At 40.4% G+C, this 16,881-nt stretch overlaps 1 protein-coding gene across 10 annotated transcripts in view; it reads right to left on the reverse strand.

Moving 5' to 3' along the window:
* Positions 1-16,881, reverse strand: part of rimbp2 (RIMS binding protein 2) — a 279,113-nt gene that overhangs the window by 203,525 nt on the left and 58,707 nt on the right. For all 10 annotated transcript variants that reach the window (XM_037536053.1, XM_037536059.1, XM_037536057.1 and 7 more), the window contains one exon: positions 9,221-9,343. In XM_037536053.1, coding sequence (XP_037391950.1) covers positions 9,221-9,343 — 123 coding nt within the window. The remainder of the gene's footprint in view (positions 1-9,220; positions 9,344-16,881) is intronic.

Raw genomic sequence — 16,881 nt, forward strand, 5'->3', positions numbered from 1 at the left:
ACTAAATGTAATGTCAAACGGAATGTAACTGCTGACCATTAAGATGGAAGGTCAAATTCCAATGCAAAGCTGGAGAAACAACATCAGTAGCACTTGTTTTAACTGCAGAAGCTGTTAAAATCAGTCGAATAGAGAGAGAGCTGTGCCTCTTTCTGTCTCTTTCTGTGTCTCTTTTGTTTTTCCATCATGAGGAAAATGGTGTGTTCACCTGGTGAGTTTCTCCAGTAAGACTGGAGTTTAAGCACTGAGCGAAGGCCCATGATGCTGTTGATGTCTGCTTGTTTCCAGCTTATGGAGGTGTACTTGAGCTCTAACGCTTCACTCCTCTTCTGAAATACAATAAACCGTTTGCATGAACAATAATCGACTGTGTAGAGTCCCGTCTGCGGTCAGACTCTCCATGTTTCTTCTGCTTTGATTCTCAAGTCTTCCCGAGCCATGACGCGCAAGGGCGAGTCAGAGTCCAAGTCACTGGTGTTGAAGTCAAAGTCGGTCGCAAGTCTTTCTCGCTTTTCCAGAGTCGAGTCTAAAGTCATCAAATTCGTGACTCGAGTCGGCCGCAGTCCAAGTCATATGACTTGAGTCCACGTTTCTTGTATTTTATGGCCGTTAAAAGTTACAGAGAATTCCCGCCTTGTATTTGAGGTCACCGTGGACGACGCTTGAGCTTAAGAAGCCATTCGACTCGTCCACGCTCTGCCTACAAATGTACATTTTCGTAGCTGCTATTGGTTGGATGAGCTTCAGAGAACATTGGCAAAATTCGTATTCAATTCAATTCAGTTCAATGGTAATTCTAATCCAGGGGTCACAAACCAAATGTTAAGAAGAGCCATTTTGTCCCTTCAACAAAAATCAATCTGTCTTGGGAGCCACAACATTTTTTGTCTATTTTCTTGAAGTAACATTTACCATCTTGGCTGAAAATAGTTTCTGATATGTGCTAATGTCCTAGTGTAGACTAAAAAATATAATATAAAGGAAAACACAGACTCACTTTGCTCTGCTTTAAGCTTCAGCTTAGCTATAGGCACTTTTCTTGCATCTCTGGCAGGAAACTTTTCTGCAAAAGTAGAGTTTACTTTTATCACTTTAATCACTTTAACTGCTCCATAAGCTCATTCTAATTGTTTAGATTTGTACTATTTATACCCAGAGACCCTAATCTGTATGCGCCTTATGTCACTATAGTGTTCATTTCAAAGCCGACTTGACTTGAATAGTTTCTTGTAAAGTGTCTTTTAATGTTTGACTCTTTAAGAGGCTGAAGTAGCTTCTCATTAGTCAGTTTCTTGTTAGAATTGTCCCGTTACACCTTCATAGGAATGTAACTGCTGCATAATTTAAGGTGGCGAATGAGATGACTTCACCCTCTTTGCGTTTTACTGCCTGACAGTTTCTCGTTGCAGATTAAACGTATCATGAATCCAGCTGGAGTGCTTAGAAATAAATCCAATCGTCTCCAAATTAACAATGTTCATCTTAAAACTTTCTCTTTGTCTTTTTGTTAGCTGCTAACTGGGCAAGACTGTTGTCTGTGTTGCTATGGTGACCAGCAATCATCTTCAGGATTTAAGGTCAGTGAACTAAGGTTGGCTATGTTAACTCCAGCGTTGAAGACCATAGTTCTGTGCCCACAAAGCAGTCACTACAGAGTTATGAAAAATTCCTCGTCAGGAGTGCTGCATGTATATGGCTGGGAAATCATTCATATTAACATATTGTCTGTAATAACAGCAAATCACTGTGAGGTTAATGTACCGCAAAGCACTATGGGTATTGATTTAAAACACTGTAAACATTGTAATATGGTTTAAAAACACTACAAAGCACCATTCGGAAGCCTTGAGGTTACATGAGGAGGTGGGGTAATGCTGGTTTACTACAAGACGTCTGTAATGTTTATGACCAGTTTGCACAGGATAAGAGATCTCGCTATAAATGGCAGAGATGGGAGCAGCTACTCGTCAAATTGTCTCCACTCCAGAAAACAGCAGAAAACATCAAAACTTTTAATTTAGCAGTTATTCCATTTGCTTTTAAGTGAAAGCAGTGCGTCATTAGCATTGCCACTACCTTGGGAATTCACAGGCAAGAGTCACTGCTTACAATCAAACATTGTTCTGTAATGTTCCGAGTTACACACTTGAGGCAGGACATTAATGGTACATATCAGCTGGATTTTAGCCACAGAGAACAAATGTAAACAGTTCTTCCAGCCTCCGTACCTCAGAAACACCGACATGTCGATTCTCACAGGATTTATATAACTCAAGGTTATTTCTACATGGACGGCAAAATCCACCGAAATTGCATTTAGACAGAACTAAAATCACTGAAAATTGCCGGTAAAAATGACATCACCCCACCTCCTCATGTAATACTAATAGCGTCAGAATAAGGCTTAAGACAAGCAAGCAAGCAAAGTTTATTTATATAGCGCTTTTTACAAACAGGTGTTGTCACAAAGCAGCTTTACAGAAAAAAAAATGCGGGTCCAAGCCCCCATGAGCAAGCGCAGGAGTAACCAAGGAGGAGCCAAGAGGCATAAGTGTTTTCATTCTGATCATTCAGGTTTATTAAATAAAACAATGAACATTCTTTTTAAATTTATTATTTTTTATCGCATGGTTTAAAAGCTAGAACACTGAGTTGTTGACAAAAAAATGCTTGATGTTTATTGTTATTGCCAGATATGAGTGTTTGTTCAAGTTAAAAATGGAATTTAAAAATACACATTTGAAATGATTGAGATTTGTTTTCAATTTAATGATAATATTTCAAATATATTCAAATTAATGGACATATTTATAGGTCTGATCAATATAAGATAAAGTCTTTTATGTGTAAATATACAGTAAACTACTGGTTACTGTATATTTACTGCCTTACGATTTGTTCCATAAAAATACAAGCGATTACTCGAATAACTTTAAGCAGATCTCATTACTGTAAGTTTACAGGAGAACAGGGCTAGATCACAGCAACTTTACACTCTAGATAAGTGCTATGTCACACTATACAGTACACACTTTAACAAGGTGGTTCTTCAAGGGCTCTTCAAGCAAAGGTTATATATAGAACCAAGAACATGCAAAGAATGGTTCACTTGCTTAAAGGGTTCTTTGCTGAAATGTTCTTCAGACTGATGAAGAATGTGCTGTATATGGTTCTATACAGAAGAGAGAGAGAGTGAGAGAGTGAGAGAGAGAGACAGAGAGACAGGGAGAAAGAGATGGAAAGAGAGAGAGAGAGAGACAGAGAGAGAGACAGAGAGACAGAAAGAAAGAGATAGAGAGAGAGAGAAAGAGAGAGAGTGAGAGAGAGAGAGAGAGAGACAGAGAGACAGGGAGAAAGAGATGGAAAGAGAGAGAGAGAGAGAGACAGAGAGACAGGGAGAAAGAGATAGAGAGAGAGAGAGAGAGAGAGAGAGAGAGACAGAGAGACAGGGAGAAAGAGATAGAAAGAGAGAGAGAGGGAGAGAGTATCTGGCTGGTCTGTCTCCTTCTGAGCGTTAATAAGTAGAATAATTAAATTATGGTAGGACTGGGGGCCGGCAGTGTGGGCACCACATCACTCTAATTTCATTACTAACCATGTAAACACGGGCGAGCCCACAGCATGCACACATCTGTGTGTGTGTGTGTGTGTGAGTGTGTGTGTGTGTGAGGTTTTCGGTGCAGCATGGTGCCTTATAATAGCAGATACTGGACTCAAATCATAAGTAACTGTCTCTATAAGCACCAGCCAGCACACACACACACACACACGTCTGTTTTCATACAGTGTCAGGACACACAGCCATACATTCCCTTGCCCCTCCACTCTTCTGGGAAGGCATTCCACAGGATTTTGTAGTGTCTGTGGGAATTTGTGCCCATTCAGTCAAAAGAGCATTTGTGAGGTCAGACACTGATGTTGGACGACAGGCTCTGGCTCACAATCACCCCAATTCATCCCAAATGTGTTCAGTAGGGTTGAGGTCAGGACTCTGGATTTCCTCCAGACCAAGCTTACCTAACCATGTCTTTATTGACCTCACTTTGTGCACAGGGGCACAGTCATGCTGGAACAGGAAAGGGCCTTCCCTAAACTGTTGCCACAAACTTGGAAGCAAATGATTGTCTAAATTCTCTTTGTATGCTGTAGCATTACCATCACCCTTCAATGGAACTAAGGAGTCCAAACCCTGAGAAACAGACCCAGACCATTATCCCTCCTCCACCAAACTTGGCAGTGGCAATGCATTCTGATATGCAGTGTTATCTTGGGATCTGCTAAAACGTAGATTGGTCAATTATACTGCCAGATAGTGAAGCATGACATGTTTTCACTGCTCTAGAGTACAATAGCAGCTTGCTACACACCACTCCAGCAAAGGCTTGGCATTGTACATAGTGATCTTAGGCTTATGTGCAGCTGCTCGGCCATGGAAACTCATTTTATGAAGCTCCCGACACATAATTCTTGTGCTGGTGTTGCTTCAAGAAGCAGTTTAGAACTCAGTTGTGAGTGATGCCACAAAAGATTGGTGGTTTTTATGCATCACGCACTTCAGCAAGCTTGCATTTGTGGCAAAGCTGTTGACACTTCCATTTCACAATAAACACACAGTTGGCAGGGGCAGATGTAGCAGGGCAGAAATTTCACAACTGACTCGTGGTAGAGGTGACATCCTTTAACAGTGCCACATTTAAAGTCACGGTACAGCCGATTATACTTAGTATGTGGAGATGGTTATGTGCTTGATTTTACACCCCTTTTAGCAATGGGTGTGGCTGAAACACCTGAACTCAATAAATAATTAGGAGTGTCCACACACATTTGGCCATGTAGTGTATACATACACTTGATTACTACTTATTTGAAATAATATGTCCTTGAAATAAGTATATATACCAATTGTATAGCATCACTGCTGTCACAATAAAACTCTCCATTTTTTTTGTTTACATAATATTTGAAAACGTACCATGATGTTTACACCTTGTTATGTTTATGATGCATGGACCAACAGATATGGAAAAAAATTACTTACTGTCTTCAAAGTCTTGTTACTGTACTTGCAATGAAAGTCATCAATGATTTTCCCCCTTCCTGAAAAGTTACTGTTTGCAGATTTGAGCTTTTGATTTCCCAACTTTAATCTTAACCTCAGCAATCAAAACGAACCATAGTTTTGTAAAAACACTTTACAAAGTGAGAAGCTCTGGTTTTCCAACAAATTCCTGGATATATTTGAGTACTAGAAATCTGCAAACACACACACACACACACACACACACACACACACCCGCCCACACGAAGTGTTAAGCAGATCGAGCTTGCTATCAGAATGCCATTCTGCACTGCCAATTTTCCATTAACACTTAATTCCTTTCACACATGAGCAACGGCACAAATCACTGTTGCCAAAACAATTATTTAAGAACCTGATGACTCGCTACCTTTTTCCATATACACACAAACACACACACACACACACACACACACACACACCTTCTTTCCTGTGACTGGGCAATAAAGAAATGAAACAAAAAAACCTTAATGGCACCACATTGAGGTTGGATACAGGGGTGGTTACCTAGCAACAAACAGGTAAGAATGGTGCAGCATTGTGAGTCCACGGTGACAGATAAGCAAGACAACATGTGATAGAGAAACAGAGAGAGAGAAAGAAAGAAAGAGAAAGATAATGACCCTGGAAAGACTAGCCCTTCCCAGTCTAAGAGTCAGCTGCACATGTGCTCCTGAATTATCAGCCTCCCGTTTGTCAGAGCATCTGTTACTCACTCTGTAGAACTCCAGTCATTATGCTAAGCCAGGGGTCGGCAACCCAAATGTTAAGAAGAACCGTTTTGTCCTTTCAACAAAAATCAAACCACCCTGACAGCCACAACGTTATTGTATTCGCTAGTATAGGCTAAAAAATGCTTTAAGCTTTAGGTCAGCTACAGGCACTTTTCTCTCATCTCCGGCAGGAAACATTTCCTCAAAAGTAAAATAATTTCTTGTAAAAGTCTCAGTGTTCGACTTTTTACGAGGCTGAAGCCGCTTCTCATTTGCCAGCTTCTTGTTTGAAACTTCCCATTCCACCTTAAATGGTGTCTGAGGTGCCAGAAAGTAACTGCGGCACCATTCGTTAGCTGCTAGATAGGTGAGATTGTTGACTGCATTGCTATGTGACCAGCAGTCTGCATGCCAAATCTGATTCCGCTGTGGAGCCACAACAGGGCAGTAAAAGAGCCGCATGTTGCCAATCCCTGTGCTTAGCTAACCAGTATTATGATATTGTCTTATGTAATACTGATCTCACAGAAGGCTGCAATATGCAAACGAACTCTCTAACCAATAACTTTGTTTTTCTGTGTGCTATTAGCCAATCAAAGTTTCTATAGTTTCTGTAAAGGGGGAGGGGTCTATTTGTGTGTGTGTGTGTGTGTGTGTGTGTGTGTGTGTATATATATGTGTATACATATCTGTGTGTGTGTGTGTGTGTGTGTGTGTGTGTGTATATATATATATATTATATGTGTGTGTGTGTGTGTGTGTGTGTATATATATGTGTATACATATCTGTGTGTGTGTGTGTGTATATATGTGTATACATATCTGTGTGTGTGTATATATGTGTATACATATCTGTGTGTGTGTGTGTGTGCCTGTACTGCACACTGAAAGATAATCAATGAGTTTCATTCACATTGACTGCAGCGCGTAAGGGGAAGCCTTGAGACTCACAAGCAGCTTCCGACGGGAGACAGGACGTGACGAGACTGTCTGTGTGTGTTGTGTGTGTGTGTGTGTGTGTGTGTGTGTGTGTGTGTGTGTGTGTGTGTGTGTGTGCGCGTGTGTGTGTGTGAGTATGATCAATGCACCTCATTACTTCAGACCCAGCACGTCACAGGGGAAGCCTGAAGACTTACAAGCAGCCTCCACTGGGCCAAGGTGTGTGTGAGTCTGTGTGTGTGTGTGTGTGTGTGAGAGAGAGAGAGAGAGATAAATCTCATCGATCCATTCACACATGGAGACAAGCCCAGAGCTCAAACGCCAATCATCTCATGTGCAGAACAGATCGCCTTCGCTCCTGACAGTCCACTCCCTGACCACAAATGACATGTATAATATTAAAACAATACTTCAAACAAAAGCAAATTTACACACTTTTCCATTCAACCCAAAAGTAGTTGATCAGTCAAGACATTTTTGGTCTGAAATTAGTTTTAGTTTTGTACTAAAGCGACTACTGGCGTACGTAGAACCTGAGGCTATTTGTTGTTATACAGCTTACAACTTCCAATCGCTCTAACACACACACACACACACACACACACACACACACACACACACACACACACACACACACACATATATATATATATGTCGACTGTCGACAATATGAATACATCATATATATTGATATATACAAAACAAGATCGCCATTTTTGGTCATTTTTATTTTTCCACATTATTTGCCCTTTAAATCGGGTTCACATTTCATAATGAATGGACCAAACGAAATGCTCCAAAATTGCATGGAATAAATCTCTTTATCATAACTTAGATAAAAGGACAAGTGTATAAGATTTAGCAGCATCTAGTGGTGAGACTGCAGATTACAACCAAATGAATCCCCCTCCGTCACCCCTCCCTTTCCAAGCGTGTAGTAGAACCTACGGTGGCCTTAAGGATTTCTGCTAACACCTGTGCCAATTTCATTTCGCTTTTTAAGGTTTTTGCTTTCTTGACGATGAGGACTCAACCTCCCTTGACCCTCTATTTGTCAAAAGCAGCAACCACTGATTCAACTTCTTTCTGCATCTTCCAGCTGGTGCCACCAAATTCAAGCTTCTGCTTCAGCAGGCGCTCTCTAGACCCAGAGGTTGATTTGTCCATTCTGGGCTACTACAGAAACATGACAGTGCAACATGGAGACCTCTGTAGGAAGAGGAACCGCTCCCTATATAGATATGAAGGGCTCATTCTAAGCTAAGGAAACACAACAAAATAAAAACTTGGTTGTGTATAACAAATTCAACTTCTACTAATAGATCCCTCTAAATCTTACACCCTGCAGCTCTCCTGTAAAGTTGAAGATCTATAGATCTATAGATAGATAGATAGATAGATAGATAGATAGATAGATAGATAGATAGAGATGCACACATGCACAACCAATTCAACCCATATTCACTATTTAGACATTGCAACAGTTCAGCTAAGACCCAAAACTTAAAGGGGCAGTTTGGCAAAAAAACAATTTCACTCCTTACCCCAAATGTAATCAATCAGCCAAGACTTGCCTGCTAGCTGATGTTTGTTAGCAGCGGAGCTATGAGGCTAATGTGGATAACTGAAGCTAACTGCAACCAAAAACAGCAAAACAGATAAAACAACTGATTTTGTTCAAGTTCATAGATTAGATTGCAGCGTCAACTCAATCCACAAGTCCAACTCAACATGGTTTGAGCTGATGTGTGATGATGCACCACATTCTGAGATATAAGATTTTAAACTACTGTTTTAAAGCCAGCATTAGTCAGCCCAAGAAAACTGGACATGTATTCAAACGGATGAACGGATGGATGGATAGACCAGAGCAGGGGTCTTTAATCAAAATTCAATAAGGTCCATTTAGAGAACATTTCCACAAGCAAAAGTTCGGGACATCATAATGTCTAACTTGCATCATGATTTAGTGCCATATACTGTTTACTGGAGTAGCCTAGTAGGTATATCAACATCTAATACAGTCAACAACTGAATATCAGATCAAATAAAGTACAATTCTGTCATATTTCAATAACATACATTGTCAGTTTTCTCATTTTAGAGCCGCCATGTGAAATAACTTTCCTCTGGCTCACTTTCTTCTGCGACTGCTGCTTCTCGCCTCGTTCATCCCCTGTGTGGGCGTTACTCACTCGAGTCTCGGTGCTCATCACAATGCACAGATCTGATTTGCTGAGCAGCGTCACGTGTGATATTTACAATGCATGCGATTGGTCTGTGAGTCTCTTAAAGCCGTAAAGGCTAGAAAAGTTATGCCGATTAAAATAGGACCACCCTGTCAAAGTTAAATAATTCTCCGTAGTTTATCGTTTATAGTTCCAGGTCCGCCTAGGATAGCGTCTAGGTCTGGACTCGGACTGTGGTCTGCCTATTAGTTACCTCTGGATCAGAGGAAAGACAAAGAAAAGGACTAAAAGTGTGGACTGACCAGTAGTCTGTGGTGTTTTCTGAGCTGGCTGAGGCTAAACTGGACAGAGGGCTGACGGTCCTCCAGCAGATGATACGCCTGCAGGTCCGCTATGTGCAGAGGGAGCAGCTCGCTCTTCAGCTTCTGAAAACACACACACACACACACACACACACACACACTGCTCAGTCAGTGAACTGTACAGAGACAGAGTAGGGTTAGTATGTTTCACTGTGCTGTGGACACCTCAGAGCTGTTGTCTCTCTCTGTTCACTCACATATAGTCTCAGAACTGCAGTTCTTCTGTTATTTTTGGTTTTGAGGTTAAGGGTTGGGTAGGTTTAGAAAAGTCACTTATATATAATACATATGGGACATATTATTATTACTTATAGCTACTTATATATTGCCACTGTCAGGACAAAACCTCATATCTCCAAAAAGGTCAGGGAATCTTTTATTTTAATGGAAGTAAACGGAATAAGAACGTATTGTAAATCCTTCTGGACAATTTCTATTGGTCAGTTCATCTTCACACAGACAACACCTCATATCTCTGAAATGGTAACTTTACAGAATAAAGAAAAAACGTTACTTTTTTCATGTAAGTCAATAGAACCAGACGCATTTCCAAGTAATTTTGAGCCATTTCTGTTTGTCCATTCATCATGAAATTTACACACAATATAAAAGACAAAAGGCATTTTCAAATCATCAAACCTAAAACAAATGTCAAAAATGGACATACAGAGTTTTGTTCCATCAGCAGCAAGATGCATATATGTATATTCAGAAATATATACTTAAAAGACATTTAAGTATACACACACATACACTATATTTCCAAAAGTATGAAATTGAGTGAGATCCCATTCCTAATCCATAGGGTTTAATATGATGTCAGCCCACCCTTTACAGCTATAACAGCTTCAACTCTTCTGGGAAGGCTTTGCAGAAGGGTTAGGAGTGTGTTTATGGGAATTTTTGACCGTTCTTCCAGAAACGCATTTGTGAGGTCAGACACTGATGTTGGACGAGAAGGCCTGGCTCACAGTCTCCGCTCTAATTAATAACAAAGGGGTTCTGTCAGGTTGAGGTCAGGACTCTGTGCAGGCCAGTCAAGTTCTTCCACACCAAACTGGCTCATCCATGTCTTTATGGACCTGCTTTGAGCACTGGTGCACAGTCATGTTGGAACAGGAAGGGGGCATCCCCAAACCGTTCCCACAAAGTTGGGAGCATCAAATTGTCCAAAACCTCTTGGTGCTGAAGCTTTAAGAGTTCCTTTCACTGGAACTAAGGGGCCGAGCCCAACTCCTGAAAAACACCCCCACACCATGATCCCCCCTCCACCAAACTTTACACTCAGCACAATGCAGTCAGACAAGTACCGTATCCTGGCAACTGCCAAACCCAGACTCATCCATTGGCTTGCCAGATGGAGAAGCATTGGTCACTCCAGACTGGTCTCCACTGCTCTAGAGTCCAGTGGTTGCGCTTTACACCACTGCATTCCACACCTTGCGCTTGGTGATGTAAGGCTTGGATGCAGCTGCTCAGCCATGGAAACTGATTCCATGAAGCTCTCTACACTCTCTGCAGAAAGTTGGCAACCTCTGTGCACTAAGCCCCTCAGCATCCGCTGACCCGCTCTGTCATTTTACGTGGCCGACCACTTTGTGGCTGAGTTGCTGTCTTTCCCAATCACTTCCACTTTGTTATAATCCCACTGACAGTTGACTGTGGAATATTTAGTAGTGAGGAAATTTCAGGACTGGACTTGTTGCACAGGTGGCGTCCGATCACGGTACCACGCTGGAATTCACTGAGCTCCTGAGAGCGACCCATTCTTTCACTAATGTCTGTAGAAGCAGTCTGCAGGCCTAGGGGCTCGGCTTTATACACCTGTGGCCATGGAAGTGACTGGACCACCGGAATTCAATTATTTGGATGGGTGAGTGAAAACTTTTGGCAATACAGTGTACATACATACATGCGTATATATATATATATATATATATATATATATATATATATATATATATATATATATACACACAAAATAAGTGAACACATCCACTACAGAGATATCAGAATTATGTCGATATTAGCAGATAATTCTTTCTTAAAATATATATCAGAAGGATGTTTCGATTCGACCAATAATTCAATCTGAGAGTTGACAACGTGTTTATTGTACTCTGGTACAGCAGAAGATTCATGTGATGCTAAATTCCTTTTATTAATTGTACTTCATTTTTAAACCTTCACAAATAAATGTTACATTTCTCTAAAATGCTATTGGAGCTGGATTCAGTCCCAATTTGTTATAAACATTTTTTAAATGTTTATGTTTCAGTATTGATAGACTGGCACAAGTCTTTGATAGAGGCACAGTGTTAAGCACTGTTAATAAACTTTATTACAACAATACAGACCTAAGTGCAAAACATAATCATGGTGAAAATAACACAAATGGTGCAACATGTAAAAATCTTTTTGTATAATTTTATACAAAAAAAATTGATGAGAAATAAAAAAACTCATTCAGAGAAAAGTTCCAGGAAGCCCCGCCCCCAATACAGTATTTGCATTATTTATATTTCTGCTGTTTGATTTTATGAAACCAGCAATAGTGAACTGACTGTCTTACCTGATGATTCATAGTCAAAAACCGACAGACATAAATCATAAATCATCAGCCATGGCCCAGTGTTCATACAATCCACACACACTAGGGGCTGCATAGACCAGCTGACTAAATTCTCCACTAGGTGATGCCGCAGGCAGCGGTCGAGTAGTTGAGGACAGAGCCAAAAATACAGCGGTGGTCAAAAAACTGAGTGAACCTGCTGCCTATGACTTCAAATACAACTCAGGAACAGCATTTAAAATTTCCTAGTTCAGCGACTAGGCCAATATCTTGAAAGGTGGACACACAAACCGATGGACACACACACACACACACACACACACACACTGGGCTTCCCTGTGCTGGGAGGTAGCTAATATAAATGCAGGAGACCATGCACACCAGATGCTCGGCTTGGACCGTGCACTACCCGGCAGTAAAACTTAATGCTATTCATGAATTTCAACTCACTGCCAGGCTCCAACCATCATATCGAAATATTCAGCATGCACACTTAAACTACAGCCACGCCACTCAAGAAACACTCCACTCACTTCAAGCGCACCCAACAGTCTACTTAACCACTCTTATTAACCCAGTATCAATGTGCTCAAACATGTAACAGTGCACACTCTGATTCTGCAGTTTGGAATCACAGTTCAAAAGGATAAAATGAATAATATTATATTATTAAATTAAAAATGAAAATGAATTCAAATGAAACTAAAATTCATAATATTAATAATCAGACATTTTTAATAATGAAAGGAGCTGTAGATGATTGCATAATGAAGCCGGATAGTATCAAGAATGAATTTATAATAAAATTAGCATGCAGAATCGCTAATCAAATGATAAATTATGTCAAGAAACTGTGATAAATGGATAATTGTAGTTTAATATTTAATGACATTTGCCTTGTGGTGTCTAGTCTTTTGTAATGCATAGTAATGCAATTTCAATCTATGCTGTGCAAGTCCTTATTAATTTATTAATATGACAGTGAATGCATTTACATGCACTCAATAATAACCGGATTTCTGAAGTTATCCGATTATTCAAATGGTCATGGAAACATACTCCGATTAAGAAATCGGAAGAAATCCGAGAAAGAGAGCTATATTTTAGCTCAGTAATCAGATTTGTAGTGTATGTAAACTCTTACTCTGATTTCTTTCAGATTTCTCAGTCTGAGCATGCGCGAAAACAGATGACGGTACCAGAAATAAGCGAGCAGCGTCACCTTTTGGAGCAGCCCTGGAACCAACTACATCCCCAACGAAATTGAGGGTGTAAATATTCTTTATCTTCTAGGTCATGTATGTTCGTATTTTCAGGTAAAGTGACGTAGTGATTAAAAAAAAATAAAAAAAAGTACGAAGGCATGAATTTTGAGTTTTACATTACGTTTAGATCACATCGTCTTCTGTGAGTTTACTGGCTGGTTGCAAAGCAGAAATCTGATGAGTGTCTGACTCATGTAGACCTGGAGTTTCATTGTCTGATTACTCATGTGCATGTCAACGCGTTGATCGGATCACTGACAACATCTCATTTTATGTAGTTATCGGATTATTAAGTGCATGTAAACGCATTCAGTGATTCCAAACTTTTGAATGGCGTGGTATTAAAACACAGTGCCTGGCTGTGATTCAGTCAAAGGCACCCAGTGCAAAATGCTCTAAAACTCTCTAAAATCCCAAAAACATTTAAATCTATGCGTCCCAGATTCACGCTAGCGGTGTGAAATGCATTGATGCATCAAATGCTTCATATGACATCATGAGCTAAATGAGAACATTTCTGATAACTGAAAAGACACAGTGGACTTACCGGGTGCTTTTCTATATAGAGCTTCAGAAAACAGGCAAATGGAACTCAAGTGATGTCATCAGTGTGATTTTTATTTCAATATAAGAGATTTTTCATTACACAGTGACACCAGTGACACCAGTGACACGACTCCTGAATGGTGTTGTGTTAAAACACAGCGCCTGGCTGTGATTCAGTCAAAGGCACCCAGTGCAAAATGCTCTAAAACTCTCTAAAATCTCAAAAACATTTAAATCTATGCGTCCCAGATTCACGCTAGCGGTGTGAAATGCATTGACGCATCAATCCGAAGGAGATGATTTATGGACTGTATGAATTGATAAAAATCTATTATAATAATATTAAAGTATGCACTCAATCCTGGGCTACTTTTTAATGTTAAAAAAGTGAATAATAACAATAATCATAATAATAACAACTGAATCGAACCGTGGTGAAATTCCAAGATTTCATGATGCAATGGATCGTTTCCTGAAGAACTGGCTGGTTGTGAGGACAGATTTACATTTTAAGTGCCTACAACTGTCCGTTCACTCGAGGATCACTTAGGATAAACCACCCGTGTGTTGTTAAAGACTATAGATAAGTACTGACCACTAAAGCCAAACGCTGTCCGCTCTCAAGGCTGTCCACGCCAAAAGTTGTCCATGGCAAAAGCTGTCCGCTTCAAAGGCTCCAAACGTGCTGTGTTTGCATCTGTTAGCCTGCTAGCCTGTTTGCCTGGCCTTTTTCTGGCACAGGAAGCAGCAGGAACAATAACGGCGCTTACTAATTCATGGCTGCAGTCATGTGGAACCTGGGAGCGGCTTTGTGTTGGAGACAGGGCCTCGGAAACGCTACACTGCGGAGACAAACTTATTAAGACAAGACCTATTCTGCACGGCTAAAATTAGACTAGCGTGATTAGCATGGTTGGGGGGGCGGAGGCTGGATGGGCTACATTTGCACAAACACACGTGTCTCATAACTTATTTTATGACTCTGCGCGTGTGTGGGTGTCATATCTCATCAGCTAAACCCCCATCTGTGGCTGAGGGCAGAGGGAAACCCTGCCCACTCGCATGAAGCTCCAACGCTAACATCTAGGGGCTAGGAGTTCAGTAGATCAGACCACATCAAACAGCACACAAGTCAAACGCAAGGTCATCTATGGAGCTCATATGTTCCCTACATTCTCCCTGCTGCTGCTCTATTATGGTGCACGGCCCAACAGATCAGTGGTGTTAGTATGATTGGGCCCTGTGGGCCTAGACCCACAATCACTGTGCATTTTATCAGCTCCACTTACTGTGTAGGTGCTCTTTGTAGTTCTACAGTTACAGACCGTAGTCCATCTGTTATTCTGCATACTTTTGACAAGTAGAAGCTTCTAGCATATGTTAGCTACATTAGCCTCCCAGCTCCAGTGGAAAACTAAAAGAAGCGGAGTTCAGGAAACAAATACGTCTTGTCTGATTAACTGCTTTTGGGGTAAACGGGAAAAGGGTGTAAATGAGATTTTTGGTCACACCATTGTTTTAAAGCATGCAGGAGAGAGCTTCTGGCAGGTTGGCAGTGATGGTAACCTTGAAGCTGTGCTCTCTTGCAGTAGGCAGTAAGAGCCTGTATGAGGCAGGGGGGTAGAGCTGCAGGCTGGGCTCAGATGGGAGAGAAGCGTTTGTGCTGCACTGCCATTGGGCCTCCGGAGAGAGACCCAGCCGGGGTATTTATAGCACTAACTGTCCCCAGCTGCATGGTTCCCACCCCCCGCCAGCGGGCAATTAGCACTAGCCTCCCCCTGCGGCCTGCCAGTATGCTAACCTCCGTAACGCAAATGGACATCTGGACACTGGCTGTCCTCAGCCAGAGAGAGTGAGAGAGGTTGCGAGAGAGAGACAGAGAGAGAGGGAGACCCAGGAGAGACAGCCTGGGGCCCAACGTCTCTGTGGGATTTGGGAACCAGTCTTTGCCGGTCTATATTACATAAGTCAGATACAAAACAATAATTCGTCAGTTGTCCTTTTCCAGCTTGGTCTAGATCAGAAAAGAGCTGCTTGCTCATTAAAGGGCCCCATATTACGTAAAACCAAAGTTTCCTGGCTTTTTTTTTTAGAAATAAGGGTCATTTTACAGAAACGTCTACTTTTCCATCTATCCATGGGTGTCACCAGTGACAGTAACACCTGTGACAATTTTAATGAAAAATACATAAAATATGTAGTTTAACCCATTTGTATTCTATTTTTTCGCAATTACCTGAGAATAAAGTCAGTCATACCAGTGACTTCAACTAAAAGCTTCATATGAAATCTTGAGCTAAATGAGAAAATATCTAAGAACTGAAATTATTCTGACTTTAAACTATGCTCTAAACAGTAAAACTGTTTGAAAACATTTACTTTAGCCAAAAATGCATGGAAGCAAATCAGTATGAATATTAAAATGAAAAAATGTAATATGTGAAGCAGTCCCACTCAAACTACAATGCTGAGCTCAAAATTCAAATTTAAATTCAACACTATGATTTTAATCTGCCTTTTGGTGTATTAGTATTGACATTTCACTCGCACAAACATTTAGATGCCTTATGAGCAGCTTTATATACATTAAAATCTAACTGCATATTTATGCTGAATGGGATTATGCACTGTGTCAAAATGATCAGTAAAACGTCATTTATCTTATATGCATTTTCACTCTCTAACAACACGTTTAAACAGAACACAGAGCCAGAAAGATGAGATCAGATTAAGCCTATTACGTATGGGAGGCAAATCCTGTCAAAAAGGAAATGAAAATGAAAACAGTAAAATATAAACGCAAACCTCTTTTTTCCATTTCTTTTTCCAAACATCTGCGCAAATATCCTGCCAAAATTGAAAACGAAATGAAATGCCTTCATTTGCAATTTCATTTTTCACATGAGAGAAATACAAATAAAAATAAATAAAAAATAAATAAAAGTAAAGTGAAAACGCCTACTTCATTTTACGTCTACGTCATTTCATTTTAGTCGTTATTCTGTTTTTTCACGGCCAAATCTAAAATGAAAACACAAACTTCACTTTGGCTTTTCTTCATGAAATGCAGAACACGTGTCCAAACTAAAATCAAAATGCAAAGTTTACTTTCTTATTTCTTTTTCATAGCGATCGGCTGCAAATCTGACAAAATGAAAGTGAAAGTGCAAAATGAATAAATTCACAGCAAAGTGACAATTCGTGATTCTGTTTTCGCC

The sequence above is a fragment of the Pygocentrus nattereri genome, chromosome 29 (assembly GCF_015220715.1).
Source record: "Pygocentrus nattereri isolate fPygNat1 chromosome 29, fPygNat1.pri, whole genome shotgun sequence".
NCBI lineage: Eukaryota > Metazoa > Chordata > Actinopteri > Characiformes > Serrasalmidae > Pygocentrus > Pygocentrus nattereri.